The sequence below is a fragment of the Dipodomys merriami genome, unplaced genomic scaffold (genome assembly GCF_024711535.1).
Source record: "Dipodomys merriami isolate MVZ:Mamm:240054 unplaced genomic scaffold, mDipMer1.0.p SCAF_7, whole genome shotgun sequence".
Taxonomy (NCBI): domain Eukaryota; kingdom Metazoa; phylum Chordata; class Mammalia; order Rodentia; family Heteromyidae; genus Dipodomys; species Dipodomys merriami.
In genome coordinates, this window is record NW_027206290.1 from 59,467,672 (window position 1) to 59,487,014 (window position 19,343).

At 36.5% G+C, this 19,343-nt stretch overlaps 1 protein-coding gene across 3 annotated transcripts in view; it reads left to right on the plus strand.

The window, feature by feature from the left end:
- Positions 1 to 19,343, plus strand: part of Tasp1 (taspase 1) — a 199,189-nt gene that overhangs the window by 146,343 nt on the left and 33,503 nt on the right. For all 3 annotated transcript variants that reach the window (XM_070006733.1, XM_070006734.1, XM_070006735.1), the window contains one exon: positions 6,945 to 7,055. In XM_070006733.1, the coding sequence (XP_069862834.1) occupies positions 6,945 to 7,055 (111 nt within the window). The remainder of the gene's footprint in view (positions 1 to 6,944; positions 7,056 to 19,343) is intronic.

The following is a 19,343-nucleotide window of genomic DNA, read 5'->3' on the forward strand; positions in this document are numbered from 1 at the left end:
ACATAAAGCCAAGATAGTTAACAAACTATGATATGACACAGAAGGCCAACAGTTTATTGCCTTAATAGATGGAATATAGGGTGTTCGTAATAAAAACGCAAGAAGCCATTTAAGAAATGGATACCAAAAATCTTAATTAGGATTGTATTTGATTAATATGACAGAAATCAAGCAAGAGGACTTGCCTTAAACATTGAGTATTTGGGGTACATTTAAGATACAAACCACATCTAGACACTAGAGGCTCACACCTGTAACTCTAGCTGATCAGAAAGCTGGTATCTGAGGACTGTAATTCAAGCCACCTTAGTGGAAAAGTTCAGGAGGCTCCATCGCAGTCAGCAGAAAATCTGAACAGTAGGTATGACTGAAGTAGTAGAGCACTAGCCAGGAGCAAAAAAGCTTAGTTGCAAGCATAAAGATCTGAATTTAAGCCTCAATACTGGGACAAAAAAAGAAGACAAAAAAAAAAAAAAAAACAGACAAAAAGATCTAAACTACAGTGTAGATGTTTAACTTTGTTCATAACTAAATAAATGTAAATTGAGATAACAGTGAGACCATTTTATTAATCAGATTAGTAATAAAGGGTTTGCAAATACCTGTCTTGATGTAGTTATAGGGAAATGCATATTCTCAAACTGCATCTTGTAAGTGTAAAAATACTTAGAGGACAGTTTAGAGATCTGTAGCAAATAACTTGAATGCCAATTGGTTCATTAACTATTTTTCAAATATATCCTATGGAAATATTAATAGATGTATGAAAGATAAATAGATCTAGACGTTAATAGTAGTATTGTCTGTAATAGTAAAACAAAACCAAATGAAACACAAAGGAACAAAAATCTGAAACATACTAAATGTATACCAGTACCGTGATTCAGATTCATTTTCTTCTCAGCACTTCTTACTGTCTGGTTAGATTTTCTTATCTCCCAACCTGCCCAACAAGATTTATGCAGAAATCTGTGTTGTTCACTGCTGTATCCCCAAGAGAGATACATGATTCCTGATCCTTGGTTCCCATTATTTGGATTAATTAACAGAGAGTTGGATGGCTGGATCAGGAAGGCTAGAGGGGAACCCTCTGCTGTGTTTGCAAACAATGAGTTCACTCAGGATCTTGGCAGTGAAAGTGAGGAAGTGGAAAAGCTGCCCCGATTGCAGACTCTTGGGGAACTGACAGGATTTGACATGGTTTGAAGTACCGAGTCATAGAGAAAGAAGCAGCAGAAGATTTTAAGAGTCATTTAACCTCTATGAAACTCAGGTTCTTTCTCTGTGAAATCATAATAAAATACTTCATGTCAGAGTGGCTCTGGAAATTGCACCAAAAACATGGGGCCAAGGCCTGGTGCAGGATTTTTTTTTTCTTCTGTGAGCTTCTTGTCTCTTTTACCCCCTTCTCTGTAGATTCAGAAGGTTAAGGGGTTTTATTGCTGGTGGTATTATTGTTGGTGTTATTGCTTTTTGTTGTTGTTGTTGTCTTTTTAGGAGGGGACAAAAAGAGAGGGAATGGAGGGAGGGTGGGTAAACCAAAGCAGTCATGGTAGTCAATATACACTATGTAATAAATGAACTGTACAGCTCTGGGCAGAGATGAGAGGGAGAAAATGTGGGAAAGGCATGGCATTGTCTAAGAAGCATTGTACTCATTACTGATAGAATTGTAACACTTTGTACAACTAATTAATAATAAAAATTTTTGGAAAGGCAATTAAAAATTCACCTCAGTTTTAGTTTAAATTTCATTTTTTCCCAAAGCAAAGGTTTAAACACAATACTCTGGCTTACAAAAACAAGTAGTTTCAGCTGAGCATGGTAGTTCACACCTCTAATCTCAGCACTTAGGAGGCTGAGCTCGATGGGTCATGAGTTCAAAGCCAGCTTGGCATACACAGTGAGAAAATCTGTCCCCAAAACAAAACAAACAACAACAACAATGTATTTTTGTCTCAAACAAAACAAAAAAAATGCCAATTTATCTACCAACTTCTCTATTTCCTTATCCCTGAGCCTACTCTTTCACCACTTTTAATTCTTAGCTGTTTCTTCTGGAAGTTACATCCATAATTCAGCATACTACTTTTATATTAATTATTTTCAATTTTAGATATTATTTAAATATTAAATATGTTCACACTAGAAAAAATTAGAATTTAGTTCTCTTCCAATCCCATATGTATCTTTCTTCCTCTCAATATATTATATTCCCATTTTTTTAGCTTGTCAGTATTGAGAGTTTATATTTCCTATCGATGTTGGCATGTGAGCTATGTAGTGGTCTGATTCCATTTTCTTGTGATACTGGGGATTAAACTGAGGGCATTACATAATACTCTGTCACTAAGCTATACTCCTAGACCTCCATTTCCTTTTTTAACAAAAAAGTTTTATTCTTTTCCCTGAGTTAACATCTTTCTCATTATTTTGTTGTTTTGGCTGTTGTGGTTCATACTAATCCCTCTTTCATCCTCCAAACTTCCTTCAGAAATCTGAAATGTTTCCTCATTCAAATCCAACATGTATTTTGTCAATTTGTTTTTTCCTCTCCTTGGAAACAGCCTTCCTAGCCATCTCTGGCTTTCTGCTCCAATTTGGACTCTTTGATCTCTAGTTCTGTGCCACCTGAGAATCCTTTTATTTTTCCTCATTTGTTTGTTTTGAATCATGTTTCCAGTATCATTTTCTTCATCATTTACTTAATTTTGTCAAGCTTTTTTTATTCTGTTAGCTCTCTGAGAAAGAATGACTGAGAAGTAAACTCCTGAAGATTTTGTACTTTATTCTTCTGTATGATTGATTGACATTTTGGCTGAATATAGAATTCGATGTTGGAAATACTTTTGCCTAAAATTTTGAAGACAGCATATGATTTATGAGGTATCCTTTTTTTAAAAAAAAATCCAGTTGTCTCTTATTTGTGTGTCTAGAACCAGGTACTCCTCACTGTACAATTTAGAATGAATGCATTGAGTGGAGCATGTTGGCTTTCTTTTTTCTTTTTTCTTTTTATTGTGAAAATACTTTAAAGAGGAGTTATAGATACATGAGCAAGGTAATGAGTACATTTCTTTTTTTTTTTTTTTTTTTTTGGGTCCGGTCATGGGGCCTGAACTCTGGGCCTGGGTGCTGTCCCTCAGCTCTTCAGTTCAAGGCTAACGCTCTACCACTTGAGCCACAGCTCCACTTCCGGCTTTTTTCTTTTTGCTTATGTGGTGCTGAGGAATCAAACCCAGGGCCTCAGGCATGTAAGGCAAGCGCTCTACCACTGAGCCACCTTCCCAGCCCCATGAGTATATTTCTTATCAAGCATTGTTTCCTCCTCCTTTGTTTTTCCCCTACCATCCCTTCCCTCCCACCTCCTCAGCTGCACTCCCCTGCCACCTAAATTGTAAAGTTCGTTTTTCAACATAGCATCCTGTACAGCTTATTGTTGCAATGGGTTAACCTGTATCCCTATAGTACACATTGTTGTGTTGAGAAATCCAATATGATCTTTTTATTTTCCATGTAATCTTTTTTTTTCCCTCTTTTGGAAAGTTTTAGACCTTTTTTTCCTCAATATTTTAAAGTTTACAGTGACATTCTAATAGCATAGATTTACAGTGATATCTTTTTTTTTTTTTTCTTTTCCTCTTGTTCACCATGAAATCTTCATAGGTTCTTTGTTCATTAGCTTTCTAGGAGGTTGATGGATCCTTTCATTTTAAGTGTTCATCCTTCACTTGTTGGAAATACTTTTTTTTATTTATTTATTTTATTTTTATTTTTTGTGAACATACTATACAGAGGGGTTACAATTACATGGGCAAGATAATGAGTACATTTCTTATCAAGCATTGCAGCCTCCTCCTTTTGGAAATATTTTTGAATGATTTCTTTGAAAATATTTACATTTCACTTCTACTTTCTCTTCCTGAAACTCATTGGAACATCTAACCTGTTTTAATTTTCTGATATTTTCTATTTTCATTCATTCATCCCTTCATTCTCTCTTTCTCTCTTTTATCTCTCATCTCTCTCTGTCTCTAAGAGAAGAGGACTGATCTCAGGGCTAAGTAAACACTTCTAAGCAACATTCCCATATCTCTCACTTTCCTCCTCCTCCTCCTCCTCCTCCTCTCCCTCTTCCTCCTCCTCCTCCTCCTCCTCCTCCTCCTCTCCCTCTTCCTCCTCCTCCTCCTCCTCCTCCTCCTCCTCCTCCTCCTCCTCCTCCTCCTCCTCCTCCTCCTCCTCCTCCTCCTCCTCCTCCTCCTCCTCCTCTTCTTCTTCTTCTTCTTCTTCTTCTTCTTCTTCTTCTTCTTCTTCTTCTTCTTCTTCTTCTTCATCTTTTTTCTGCATTTATTCCTCTTCCTCCTCTTCTTCCTCTATTCTCCTCCTCCTCCTCCTTTTGCTTTTCTTCTTTCTGTTCACCTCGTTTTCATAATTACACCTATTATTTTTTTACTTTTTTATAATATTTTTGCATATATATTTTTATTGTAAAAATACTGTATAGAGCGATTACAGATTCATGAGTGGGGTAATGAGTACATTTTCTATCCAGCATTGTTACCTCCTTTGTTTTTACCCTACCATCCCTTCCCTCACCACCTTCCCAACTCCTCCTCTCCCCCCACCCTGTCCCCCCAGAAATTGTAAAGCTCGTTTTCAACATAGTGTCTTGTACATCTCATTGTTACAATGGGTCAACCTGTATCCTTATTTAAGCATTTCATTATATCTTTTGCCCTCTCCAAATTATAAAAATGTATATACAAGATGCACGACACTGGAATTAGATACAGTGAAAACAGAGGTTATACCCTGGGGGAAGAACATATAAAAGAAACAAAAGAATCACATAGTGCATTGTAAGTTCATTAAAAACAATAGCAAGAAAGAAAAAACCACTTTGCACCTGTAGAAAACTGAAGCTAGATCTGTATTTATCACCCTGCACCAGAATCAACTCCAAATGGATCAAAAACTTTGAAATAAAAGCAGACACCCTGAAAATATTACAGGAAGAAACTCTAGGGCTCCTTAGCACAGGGCAAAATTTTCTGAATAGAGACCCAGAAACACAACAAATCAAAGAAAGGTTGGACAAATGGGATTGCATGAAGTTGCAGAGCTTCTACATGGCAAAGGACATAGCTAGCAAGATCAATAGAAAGCCCACGGACTGGGAGAAGATCTTCACTAGCCATAAAATAGACAAGGGTCTAATATCTAAAATATAATTAGAGCTCAAAAAATTAAATCCCCCAATAACAAATCCTTAAAAAAACAACTGCCCAATTGCTAAGTGGGCTAAAGACTTAAATACCTCTTATTTTCATCTGAAAGCCCTTACCATAGGGCATGGGCAAGTTACTTTTTCAGTGTTTCTTACGTAAGTTATTCCTGTGTTTGTTGGGTTGCAGCAAAGGAACGATCCAGTCTTCTATTCAGAATATCTCATCCTGGTATCTCATGTCCTGAGTATCTCATTATTTAAATATTTTAGTCCTTGTTTTCAAAGTCTACCCCTTTTTTTTGGTTCGTTTGTTCTGAGTTGAGCCTAATGCCCCTAAGTCTCAACTCTCTCTTGTTAAACTTTTTTTTTTTTTTTTTTTAAAGAATAACTGTCTTGGATCCTCCAATCTTAGGAAGGAGTAACTTCGTTCTAGCAAGAATCCTGGGCGGGAGGTCAATAAAGTAGGGTCAAAGAATAAAGATTAGCATGCTTCCTTCTGTCCCAATATTATCCTCCTCCTCCTGCTCTTTCCTGTTCTTCCTTTAAAAAAAAATGCTTAAAAGAATTCTTAGCAGGCCCTAGTTTGCTGAGACCTCGTCTAGAAGATTCTTTTGGATGCTTTCAAGCAGCTGTCTTCATTCATCCCTATCCTATACTCCTGCCTGCAGAGGAGATTGAATCCTCTAACATCCAATCCTTTTTAGTCTTATGGAAAAACTAGATGGAGGCGGCTCCTGTAATTGCCCACTCCAAGGTCCCTCACCCGTGGACAAGTAGGTTTCAGCTTTCAAAGGACTGCTACACGAACAATTGCTAGGTTCTTTTTCCCATCTTCCAAAAAAAATCAGTTATTTTCTTGTCTGCCTTTTCCTTTACAATTTGGTGTCATGCTTCCTTTCTTATCAATTTGCTGGAATTTGTGGAGCGAGTGGAGATAAATGCACATATTTAATCTACTAAGTTTAACCAGAAGCTCTCCCCCCAATCCAGTTTTTATTTTTACTACTTTCTTTGATAATTCTTGGGTTAACTTTGCATTTGTTCTCCACGTGCTCACTTGCGAGGCCAGATGTTCGAAGAAGATGTCCTTGGGGAAGAAAAATGAGGGATTTCAAAGTGTAATGTTCTTGAAATGCTCACAGTTGGTTCAGTTAGTGTGAGATCTCAAGAAGGCAGGCTGCTTCTAACCACCAGACTCATAATAGAAATACAGTTTCACCCTTATTTGTGTAAGCCATCAGGAGCATTTTTAAATGTTTGTAATAAAGTTTGTGGCTTATTGTTTAAAATTGATTTTAAGGTAGTAAATCAAAGCTTTTTTGGTTGTGTGTCCCTGACAACAAGTAGAGCCTGGGGAGAGGTCCCTAAGAGCTGATCAAAGAGAGTTGTTGAGCATTTATTTTTGTGGAGTTGCATTTGGTCCTTTAATCTAGTAGTGTTTCCAGTTCCATTCGGAATACAGTACTATATACTACATCCCCTACTCATGGCATCTTGGCAGCATCTGGCACTATCTTTGCCAAATGGCCTCTGTTCAGGCATAAGCCTGCCTTTGCCATCAAGTTTATATGAAATACGAGCATGCCATAATATGTGCATCTTTTAAGATCTTTTTCATGATACACGTATATGTGTATGTGTATAAATATATTTGTTCTAGTGATCAAATGAAAATTTTAAATTAAAAAAAAAATAACTGTGAGTCCCTTGTGTGCAGGTTCACCTTTCCTTGCCAGTGAAGATGGCGTGCTTGGCGGAGTAATTGTCCTCCGGTCATGCAGATGTTCTACAGAGCCCGACTCCTCTCAGAATAAGCAGACGCTTCTAGGTAAGTTGGACACAGACATAATGTATTTTTCTTTTCTTGTTTATTTTAATTTCATTTTTCCATGCTGGTCCTGGGATTTGAACTCAAGGCCTGGGTTCTGTCCCTGTGTCTCTCTTTGTTCAAGGCTAGTGCTCTACCACTTGAGCCACAGTGCCACTTCCATCATCTTCTGAGTAGTTGCTTGGACATAGTCTCACAGCCTTTCCTGCTCAGGCTGGGTCCACACCACAATCCTCAGATCTCAGCTTTCTGAGTAGCTAGGATGAGCCAGCACCTGACTCTTTTCTTTCCTTTTTCAGACCAGAAAACTTACATCATAATTTTTAAGTTGTGGAAAAGCCATATTGATGTCAAGCATTTCTATTTTACTGATCATTTTCAATAGGTAAACTTGCAAAGATGGTCTATTTTGAAGTACATGCTTGGAGTATATTTTCCCAATGAGCTTAGAATTGAGGACCTTTAGTAACTTCCAGTACTGATTCCTCTACCTTATTTCATAGAGCATTTCAGGTGACTTATAACACTGTACCCAGCAAAATAGAAACAAGCTTCTTCCTGTTTCTCTTCCCAAAAGGAATAAGGACCATGCAAAGAGCTACTGGCTTAGAAGCCAGTCCTGGCTCTATGGCATATTAGTGTGACGCCTTCACGCATCACTCTTACTGTTCCGTGCCACTTCCTCATCTGTAAAATAAGGACATTTGCCCTGCCTGCCTCATAAAGCTGTGCATGAGGGAGGGGTTTTGCAGATTTGCAGATGTCCTTCCAGATGTGTGTTTTGTGTCTCTCCAAGCACACTAGTGGAGATAGAACCAGCAAATCTCCACTGCCAAGACATAGACTTGTGGAGTTGCCACTGCCTGTGAGTTGCCTTGTTCTAATTTATCTGTGTAGAGGACCTTAAAAATTTGTGTTAGGGTAGTGCAGGGGCTAGCTAGCAGGGGCCCTCTATGCTTGGTTATATTAACTTTTTAATTGAAGCATGCATATCTTCAGAGAAGTATAATTGTAACTTTATGCTGAATTGCAATAAAGTAGACCCACACCATGCAACCAGGACCTAGATTAAAAGGATAGTATTTTTCTGCAGGTCCGAATCCCCCTGTGTCACCCCTACTATTATCTATACACTCCAAAGTTTACCTTTATGCTGACTTCTAACACCATGGTTAATTCTGCCTTGTTTCACATATTATATACATGGAACCATAGAACATGTACTGTTTGTGTTTGGTCCTCATTGAAAAGTAATCCTGTCCATGTTACATATAGCAACAATTAGTTTGTTATTATTTAGTATCCCACTGTATGGATATAGCATTAAGTATGAATCAGTTCTTCTGATTTAAAAATATATATATATACTAACAGTGTAGATCAGTCACAGAGCCTGTGGTGGTTCAACCATTCCTATAAATGTGGGTGGTGGCTTATCTATATTGTATGATTATTGTTAATTTCTTTAGTACAAATTCTTTCCTGTTCAATGAATTCATAAAGTAGAAGATTGTGTTTCTATGCATATAAAAAAGTGTTTTCCTATAAAATCTGAAGATTTTTTGAAAATAAAATCTCTTCATTCTTTTCTACAAAAATGAAATATGCTTTTATACAAGGCCTTTTTCTTCACCTAGACTCTGACATCAATCCTATCATTTTTCCTTTTATCATAGTGTTTCTTTTTCTACTCCATACTTGGTACTCAAGTTGCTCAAAAATGTATGTGTAAGGACCAACTTTTGTCAAGACAAATTATGGATTGTTTCTTTGTTATATGTAATAATTTATCTTGATTAAATTGGTTATCTTGATAAAATAGATTTATCTTGATTAACTTGGTTAAGTTGATAAGCATCTAGGAGATAAGCACACTTCTGGAAGTGTCTTTGAGAGCATTTCCAGCAAGAATTACCCCACCTGAATGTGGGAATCACCATCCTATAAACTGGAGTCAGGATAGAATAAAAAGGATAAAAAAGACAAAACCCCGGGAGTGCAGGTTTCTTTTTCTCTTTTTGTCTCTGCTTTGTGACCACTATGATGTGAACTTCGCTGTCTTGCCATGACCTCTCTACCTCATAAAGAGGTAGACTAAAATCTTTGGAGCTCTTTGCCAATATCAATTCTTTCTCCCTTAAATTGTTTATATCAAGAATGTCTCAGTAGCAAAAATCTGATATGCTATCTTAATCATTGTTGAATCTTTTGACTATTCACCTACAGTTAGGTATTGATTGTAAATATACACAGAGATTAACCACAAATACTCAAAAGAACACTTAATATTTAGGAGGAGGGAGTTAGGGAACCTGGTTCATGTATTACTTATATAAAGTAGTGTCCCTCTTCTGTATTAGGCCTTTACTCTTGAGCACTTGAGTTAATGCTGAAAATCGTAAGGGCCTTTTGGTTGTCTTTTTATTTGTGGTGGCAGAGAATAACTGCATATCTAAGGATAAGTTGTGGAAAATTTAGCTCATGTTAAGTAGCTTTTATTACCAAGCTAGTGATTCATAAATGGATTCTTCCTCTTTATCTCAAAAAGAAGTACTAGGTATACAGTGCTAACTTATCATATAAGTGAAATCTTGACAGTTGTCAAAGTTAACTAGAAGAATTGATGTATATGAAGGTTATCTACTAAAGCATGGCTATCATGGCTAGGGTCAACTTACAGATGCTCCCAAGACCATGGATTTTTCACTTGTAGAAAGTCATGTTCAGGATATGGTAATGAAACCAGTCCAGACAGTGCAGTGCATAATAGTAGAAAATACATGATTGTTACCTTTGCTACTCCATTTGCAGAGCCACCAAGTCAGACTCTGGTTGTGGTTATTTTCATGGGGAATATTGTTACTCCATAGAATGTGCTCATGTTTTTTGCTTCTTTTTCAGTAACTTACTAATTAAAAAAAAAATCATAGCTCACACCAAACCCTACTCCTTTCCCATGTGATCTTGGTTAGCTATGCTAATTTGAAATAACATTTGAATTTTATTTGCACCTTAAATACACATTTCACTTTTCACCCATATTGGCATTTAAGCTTAGGGCTTTTGATCAGTTAGTTTGGTGATAGGGCCTCCCATCCTGTCTAGATGCATGCCTGGACCACTGTCCTCTTAGTTTTCACTTCCCACCATAGCTGAGAGGATAGGCATGTGTTACCATACCCAATTTCTTCCATTGAGCTGGAGTCTTGTAGGGTTTTTTGCCCAGGCTTGCCTAGCACCAGGACTCTCCAGATCTTAGCTTGCCACATAGGTAGGTTGACAGGTGTACCTCACCATTCCCAGCTATAAATTGAGAAGGGGTCTTGTGAACTTCTTTGCCTGGGCTGGCTTTACATCTTGATTCTTCCTATCTCAACTTCCCATACAGCTATGGGTGGCTCTCATACAGGGGGATAAGTTCTCTCTTTGGGGTGTAGTAGTTGGGCAAAGAATGTAACCATCTGTCCTAAACCACTTATAAGCAAGAAAGAAGACAATGACCCTGAAGCAGACATGACAGAAAATGAGAACATGACCAAAAGAATCACACCACTCCCAGGATCCAGATAGTTTATTTTATGTGTAGGGTAAATGTTGAATAACTTTCAATATATTCTAAAATAAAACAAACCAAAACATTCATATTTCTAATTTGGGGAGGGGAAAGGAAAAAAACAAAATGCTTAAATAGGGATACAGGTTGACCCATTGTAACAATGAGATGCACAAGATACTATGTTGAAAAAGGAACTTTACAATTTAGACAGGGATCGGAGGAGGAGAGGGGAGGGTAGGGAAAAAAAAAGAGGAGGAGGTAACAATGCTTGATAGGAAATGTAGTCATTACCTTGCTCATAAAACTAACCCCTCTGTACAGTATTTTTACAATAAAAAATGAATTCAAAACAACACAAAACATTCTCTTACTATTCTCATGCTCTCCACATCTCTGTGTTCTTTTAACTCATATATTTCCTTGGTTTTTGTTTGTTTGCTTGTTTGGAGACAAAGTTTTGCTATAGAGCCAAGACAGACTTCATACTCAGGACCTTCTTGCCTCAATCTTTCCAGTGCAGAGATTATAGGGATGAACCACAATGCTTTATTTTGGATTGATACATAAGAATTCTACTTATTTATGGAGTACAATGTGATGTTTCAACTTAGCTTTACCTTGTATGATGATCAAATTTGGGTAATTATTTAGCAGATCCACACCTTAAAATTTTATTCTTTGTGATAAAAACATTAAAAATCACGTTTTCTAATTATTTTGAAATATACAATACATATTACTAACTTCCTTCACCCTACTGTGTTACAGATATAACACTAAAATTTATTCCTGCAATCTCACTGTAACATTATGTCCGTTGATCAACTTTTCCCAGTCTTCCATGCATACTTGGTAATCAGTATTCCATTCTCAAGTAAAATAAGAGTTAATTTTTTTTTCCCCATGAGGACACATACATACATGTCTAGCCCTGCTGGTCAGTTTGATGGGATTGTTTCTTGTTTTTTGTTTTTGTTTTTGTTTTCCCTGAGGACACCGTGTCTAGCCCTGGTGATAGTCAATTTCCTACAGGATGGGTGGGTACTACTAACAGGGTGAAAAACTTCTGTCTTGAGCTAACCCCAGAACATTCTCCAGTATTATCTCCAATTAGTCCTTACTTTCTTCACTCATCCCTAACATCCCAATTTCAACCACACCTAGAGTCTATCTTCCAAAGGGTCATTTTCCTGGACCAATAACCCTTTTTTGTTCGTTTGCTTTTTAACTAATTTTGATCAAACCAGGCATCGTGGTTCATACCTTTAATCCCTGTCCTAGGGAAGCTGTTGCAGGAGGATTCTGAGTTCAAGGCCCACCCAGCCTGACTAGATACTGAAACTGATTCCACATGTTCCCCACCACCGCCCCAGAAAAAAAGAAAGGTCCAGTCAAGATCCAAGCAAGGGTCCATCTTCTTAGAATTCTCTGAAAGTCCTTTCTTCCAGGGATTTGCTTCTTCCTTGAGACCTATTAACATGTGCTGTTGACATCCTTGTGAAGCTCACATGGCTCTCTTGGGAAGATATTGCAGTGTCTTCCCCTCTTCACAGGTCAGCAGCCCTTAGTATTTTTCTACACCCAGTTATTTGAAAGGACTTGATCCCAGGTGCTTTGAGTCCAGTGGCTTGGAAATATCTTTCCTGGCACTACAAAATTCTTCCTTTTGAAAATCAAACAAGATTCTAAGCTATTTAAGGGCAGGGATGGTATCTTATTGTACTTTGTATACCATGGTAGGCTCCCAGTATTTTTGAATAAATGAATAGATGTCAAATTGAGTTTCCTTATTGATTATCCAGCAGATTTTTAAAAAATTTACTGATCTTCCAGAAAAAAAATAAAACATTACATAAAATATCCTCATATACATAAGAAACAAAAACATGGGTTGGGGATTTAGATGATGAATATCTGGGAATAAGATGTCAAGATAACTTAAATGGCTCGTGGAGGGCAACCTCTGCAAACAGCCTGGTATGAGGACAGTTTGGACATGAACATGTTTGTGACACTCATCCCACCACTTCCCACTCCCCCGTTCCTGAGATGCTGACAAAGCTCAGCCTACAAATCGCAGATTTAACACAGAACAAATGCTTGTTCCCGGATAAAACAGCTGAAAAGAATTAATTTTCTCTCTGCTTTTAGAGGGCAAAAAAGGCAATATATTTTTACCTGCTAAAGTATAATTACATGTGTTCTGCAGGCCTCTACAAAAGTTGTTTCTTGAGGCTGCTGTACATATAGTATGGTTAAGAAATGTGCACAGGCACATCAAGCCTTCCAGTAGAAACAGTGAGTGCATGGCCATTTAAAACTTGTGATTAGATACAGGTAATTAGAATATATGCAAATATATGGCATAAATGACCAATCATCCTATGAGAGCACATTTCCTTCTTTCTACTACAATGTGCTGACTGGAGCTTGGTCGACCTTGTGAAGTTCAGGGTTTCTTGCCTTGGAGTAGTTAGCATTGTATAGGAGCCAGTGAGAAGCAGATTCCATCTATCTGAGAAGAATCTTCAGCAATCCACAATAGATGTGTATGGGCTCCTAGGAATAAAAAAGTTTGTGTGTTTAGCCAGTGGCCTTTGGGCTAAACCTATGTTGGAGTCTTTCATCCTAAACCGATTTTTAGGCACACAGTTCACCCACTGCCTGAGTATCTGAAGAGCACACATGGTAATTGTTACTTTGCCATTAAATTAACCCCACCTTATTCAGGGGATAAGCAAGTTCTTTCTATCAGAGAATATGTTTATATTGCTGATAATTACGCTTGGGGTATGATACTGTTTCCATTTGCCCAGCTACCCCTCTGTCCCCTTTTTCATCTTTTACTATGAAATGTTTCATATATTTTTAAAAGAAAGACATACTAAGTTTGTAAGTTTTAAAGGATAATAATAAAATGAACACCTGTGAACCTACCCCCTAGCCTAAGAACTTGCCTATTACTCCTATCTTTGAAGCCCCCATGTGGGCCTCTCTGATCTTACTACTTTCTTTCCCCATCTTTTATTTCATGTTTATGCCTTGGTTTTCCCAAAATCTTTTCACACCTCTGTGTATCTCAAGCAGACACATTGTGTAGTGTTACCTAATTTTAACTTTATATAAATCTTATATCATATAATTTTGTTATATGAGTAATTCTGCAGCCTCTTCATAAATTACCTAAAATTCCTGTATCAGTTTAGACATCCTATCAAATCAACTGTGCTTCAGTATCAATTAGAATTTCAATGAGATGCTACTTCCCTTCAGAACAAAGTTCTTCATTGAGTTCTTTTTGTTGTTGTTGTTGTTGTTATTGTTGCTATTATAAAAACTTGCTGTGGTTTAAAAAAAAATGTTAGATTGAATTGATGCTTCCTGGAACATTGAAAAGATAAAAGGTCATTTTACTGTAAGTTACAAATTCCAACTGCTTTTGGTTTTACTGGTATTAAGAATTTGGCGAGCACACATAAACACATGCACTTCAAAGAGGCCTCCTTCCCAGGACCAGCAGTGTCGCTTCTGCCCATTACGTGGCACCCGCCATCCAGAGCACTGAAGACTTGCATTACTGTCCAGCTCACACAGTCATAAAACGAACCAGCACAGAGAAGGGAAATTAGCTTTTAGGACAGTAGTAGAGAAAAGGCCTTATATATCTGTCTGATGTTACTGATTTATCAGAAAAATAGAATTAAAATTTGTTCTACAAAGAGTCCAATGAGCTTCCATGACAGGAAGCTCTCATCTTTAGTGCCTCAGTAATACTCATTACATCTTTACTACAATTTTAATAGGTCGCATTTTAAAGGCTGGCATTCTAATTTTTATTTAAGGATCAGATAGAAATATCCAAGTTAAGTAACAGAAATTCCAGGTGAATAAGGTAGAAATGATAGCTAAGCTTTTCAGTCACCTAGAATAGCATTTATCTATTAAGATAATGCTCTGAAATTGATAACGTCAGAAATAGTTTTTACCAGAATCTGTTTATAACAGAATATGTATTCCTTTAAATATCACTGAAGCACTCTTTAAAAACTGGAAATAAATAAAAACTGCAGAAACTAATTTTTTTCGATCTTGAGAAATATAGCTCTAAAATGTTATCTAATGAAAGTTTTATTTGGCTACAAAGTTTTCCATCTGAAATATAAAACACAAAGATTTACAAATGTAATTCTAGCGATTATATAATTCTTGTAGTAGTACTTCTACAACTCTCAGAAAACATTTTGGCAAATTTTATAGTCAGTTTTCATTTGCTTAAGAGTATATGCGTGTGTGTGTGTGTGTGTGTGTGTGTGTGTGTGTGTGTGTGTGTGTGTGTGTGTGTGTGTGTGTGTGTGTGTGTGTGTGTGTGTGTGTGTGTGTGTGTGTGTGTGTGTGTGTGTGTATTGAGATTGAACTCAGGCCTGTGTATGACCTTTTTCTTTTTGGCTTAAAGATTAGCACATTACTATTTGAGCCACAATTCTACTTCTGCCTTTTTGGTGGTTAATTAGAGATGAGAGTCTCACAGACTTTCCTTTCTTATCTGACTTTGAATGACTATCCTTAGATCTAAATCTCCTGAGTAGCTAGGATTATTGGCCTGAGCCACCAATGCCTGTCCTGAGCCACCAATGCCCAGCATAACAAAACCTATTTTACTGAACGGTTTTCATCCTCTACAGAAGTTCCATGTCCATCTCGAAGCTTCCTGTTTCTAGAAGCTTCTAACACAATAAAATAATAAAATAGGAAGAGAATGCAAATTTCTTTAAGGGCTTGTATTTGGCCCACATCCCTGCCTTTCCAATCAGCTCTTTATTAAGTCTTGAGCAAATCCGAGTAAGCCTCAGAAAGAGGGCATGATTATTTTCTTGGCTTAGCATAACTAGGATTCTATAGAGCTCAATTCCCAGTGCTACTGAGACAGATTGGTGGTGAAAGTTCCTCAGGGAAGCATGGCAACTTGGTTACTTCATGGCTACAACAAGACATGCATTATATGAACCTTAAGGATTCCATGTCCGCACAGTTAATAAAGCATTTTTTATATCATCTTTTTCAAAAGATGTACCCCCTACTGGGTTTCAAAGAACTTAACAGCCTCTGGCAAGATTTTTCATAGATAGGAGGAGACTGCGTTGTACAATCCCTTATTCTTCCTATTTTAAATATTAATTTCTCTTTATTCAATAAGAAGTGACTCCAACCCTGTGCACAATGTCCTAGGGTATGCCATTCGACCAAAGACAAAGGAGCAGCAGCTGACTTGGCAACTGTCCAGCTCAAGACGGTTCTGATTTCAGAGTTCTGTTTGCCTTGCAAGAAAGTCTGGGATGTGAAGCCAAGCAGAGAGTTCTTAAATGGGTTCGGGAGCCAGTGCAGCTGGGGGTCGTTAGCAACAATTGGAGGACAATATTTAAATACAAAACAAAAAACAAAACAAAACAAAAAACAAAACAAAAATCCAGAGGGGGCTTCTGATTAGAAAGAAGCAGTCATTTGAATAGAAAAAAAAATTGTTTGCAACCTGATAAGGAAACTTTGCTTTCTTGAACTTAATCTAAACAGGATGATATTGAAAGAGAAAGAAGTATCCCAAGAGGCATATCATCGCAGGAGAGGTGGCCTGCAGTTTCAATACTAACCAGTGAAAGTGGTGACAATGACATAAGGACTTGGGGTTTAGGGCAGGTTGGGGTTTAGGGCAACTCCATATAACAGAACGCCCTTCTCAACATTACTTCCAAGACTGAATTTGTATTAAAAGATTAAAGCATTAAATATGCCTTCTTAGAGGTTAGCTTCTAAGATTATATACAAATTATTCTGTCCCTGAATATTCTTAACCTATTGTTCTTGAGCTTGCATGCATGCACTTCATCTCAATGAACCCATTTCTGTCACCTTTTTTCACATCCCACTTGTATGACATAATGTATTAAGAAGTTACTTACTTGGTGGAAAAGAATCCTGTCAAGTTCTTGTGCCCATTTTGCACATATTAAACCTATTCAGTTTATTTGGTGTGCTCTTATTGTTTTCCAAAGGGAAGTTTTCAGTGTCTGTATGTCTGGGTATTCTAGTAACCTTATAATTCCTAGACTTGGGTCTGCTAAAATAAATAAAAGGTTCTTATAGTAAGTACGTACTCACTGCTGCTGTAAAAGGAAAATGGTTAATGATGAATGACTGGGAAACCTGACCACACTGAAGACTGTTAGAACACTTTCCCAGGCACAGGTCTCTCCCTTTAGGCCACTCATTTCCTCTTGTGTTGCTAGAACTTACCATTTCTATCTTCAGTAACTGTATACTGGAAAATCCAGCACTATGAAGTAGCATCTCCTAGATTTGCTGTATCATTAACATAAAAATTTAATACTGTATGGAACAATTTGCTGTTTATGGAACAATTAGTCTCCCAAACCAAGAAACACACAATAGACTTGTATGTAACAGTGATAGGAAGAAATGCTACTCTTTTAATGAAGGATTAATTTTTCTTTAGGTAACTATATTTGAACAAACTTTATACTATTTTCCTGGGTTTTTATTGTAAATCAGAACCAACTGATAAATGACTAATTTTGAAAGGTTTTGTGAGATAAACTTCACCTTTGGAACAGATAAATGTTGCTACTCATTTTGATTGTTTTGGCACTTTTTATTTCAAATGGAAAATCTATTTGGGGAAGTTGTCAGATACAGTTTTATTTTGTTTGTTGGATTGCTTTTGAGCACAGAAGACTTTGGCCTACACGTGTGCTCAGCATGAATGAGCTATGAACTTATACACACACTTTATAAGATTTGGCTATGTTTTAGATAGTCATGAGACAAGAAACATTTTGAAAGCATTAGATGAAATTCATATCGTGAAGAACAATTAAAAGCATATGGTAACATCTTATTACATCAAATTTTAGTAGTTTATAGACCATCCTAATTGAAACAGAGTAGAAATTAATTCTTCATATATGATATAGATTAAACAGGCTAATCAGAATTTCTGATATATAACATACATAAAAACAGAGCAAAGTTTAGAAGTTTCAGAAGAGATTTGTGGTAGAAATGAGGTTGGCTCCATACACATCCTTTAGCCAACCAGTTTTCTCTACAGTAGCAACCATGGTTTCCACTTACTATTCTTCCAGCGAGAGCTCATGCATTTATAAACATTTTCATATGTAGTTCTCTTTCATTTGCTTTTCACAGAAATAATAATGGTGTCCCTATTGGTTATTTTCCACATTATCTTTTCTTAAGCTGATTTGTGTTTTTCTCAAACTGTATGTTATATGATGAATTCTAAAGTCGACTTAGTGAGTCACAAGCAGAATTTTTTAAATTTTTATTTTTTGGGAGGGTCTGGTTATGGGGCCTGAACTCTGGGCCTGGGCACTGTCCCTCAGTTCTTCAGTTCAAGGCTAGCGCTCTACCACTTGAACCACAGCGCCACTTCTGACTTTTTTCTTTTTGCTTATGTGGTGCTGAGGAATCAAACCCAGGGCCTCATGCATGCAAGGCTCTACCACTGAGCCACCTTCCCAGCCCACAAGCAGAATATTTTAAATGAAGCAAGTAGACTACGAAGAACTCTCTTGAATAGATCAATACAGTGCAAGTAAAGGGTCAATATTTGTTGAAATTTCAGTTACAAATAAATACATATATATATATACATATATTGTGTAGAATTTCTCTGGCTTTTGCTTCACTTAGGTTTGGGATTGTGTATTTTACTGTGACTCGTGCTCCAAAAAATGTTTGGAAATTACTTGGTACAGATGATTCTATATTACTTGTATAGAGATTCCTCATTTGCTTTTATGACTGTTGTATAGAGTACTAGTTATTTATATATTTGCCTGCCAATAAGAAATTCAGTTTTCTTGCGAATTAAAGCTTCTTCAATTTATATTTAATTATGACATATACAATACATATATATGTGTATATATATGACAATATCTATAGAATTATAACTTTATATATAATTATATGATAGCATGGGCTATCATGCTGCTGGCTGTGAATTCATTGTTAATAGATCAGCCATATGGCACACCTCAAAAAAGAATAAGGAATTTACCAATCTGTATGTGAGACTGTTTCAGAAAGTGCTGAAGGAACTTGTAAGAGAAGATACAGAAAACACTAGAAAGCAGCTTAAGTTTGTAGATTTTTGAAAAGGTTCAACAATTTTTTTTAAAAAAAACCTATAATAGACAGACAAAACTTACAGGCACTTAAGGTTAAGAAAATACCAAATTCTTCTTTACTAGTATTTATTTTTATTCTCCAGTGAGTTTTATTTTATTCATTTTTTCTTATTATTTTTTATTGTGAAAATACTGTACAGAGGGGTTACAATTACATGGGCAATATTTTATTCATTTTATATTTTATTTTTCTAATTAATATCTTTAAGAAGTTGTACAAGTTTTGACGCAACATATTAACTTATGCATATAATGCGTCTTGCATCTTGCTCAATGTCAAATGCTATATTTTAAAAAAGGAGAGACTGTGAAATGATGTTCAGCTTAGATATTTAGGTATTTCGGAAATAATATTGAAATGATTTATTTTTTCTAGAAAAAATGAACGTGCTTATTAACAGATATCCTGTCTCTATTTTTCTTTTTTTTTTTTAATAATTTGCTTTTATTATCTTTAAGTAGTTGTACGAAGAGATTTTAGTTGGACAGTTTGAACTTCCTTCATTC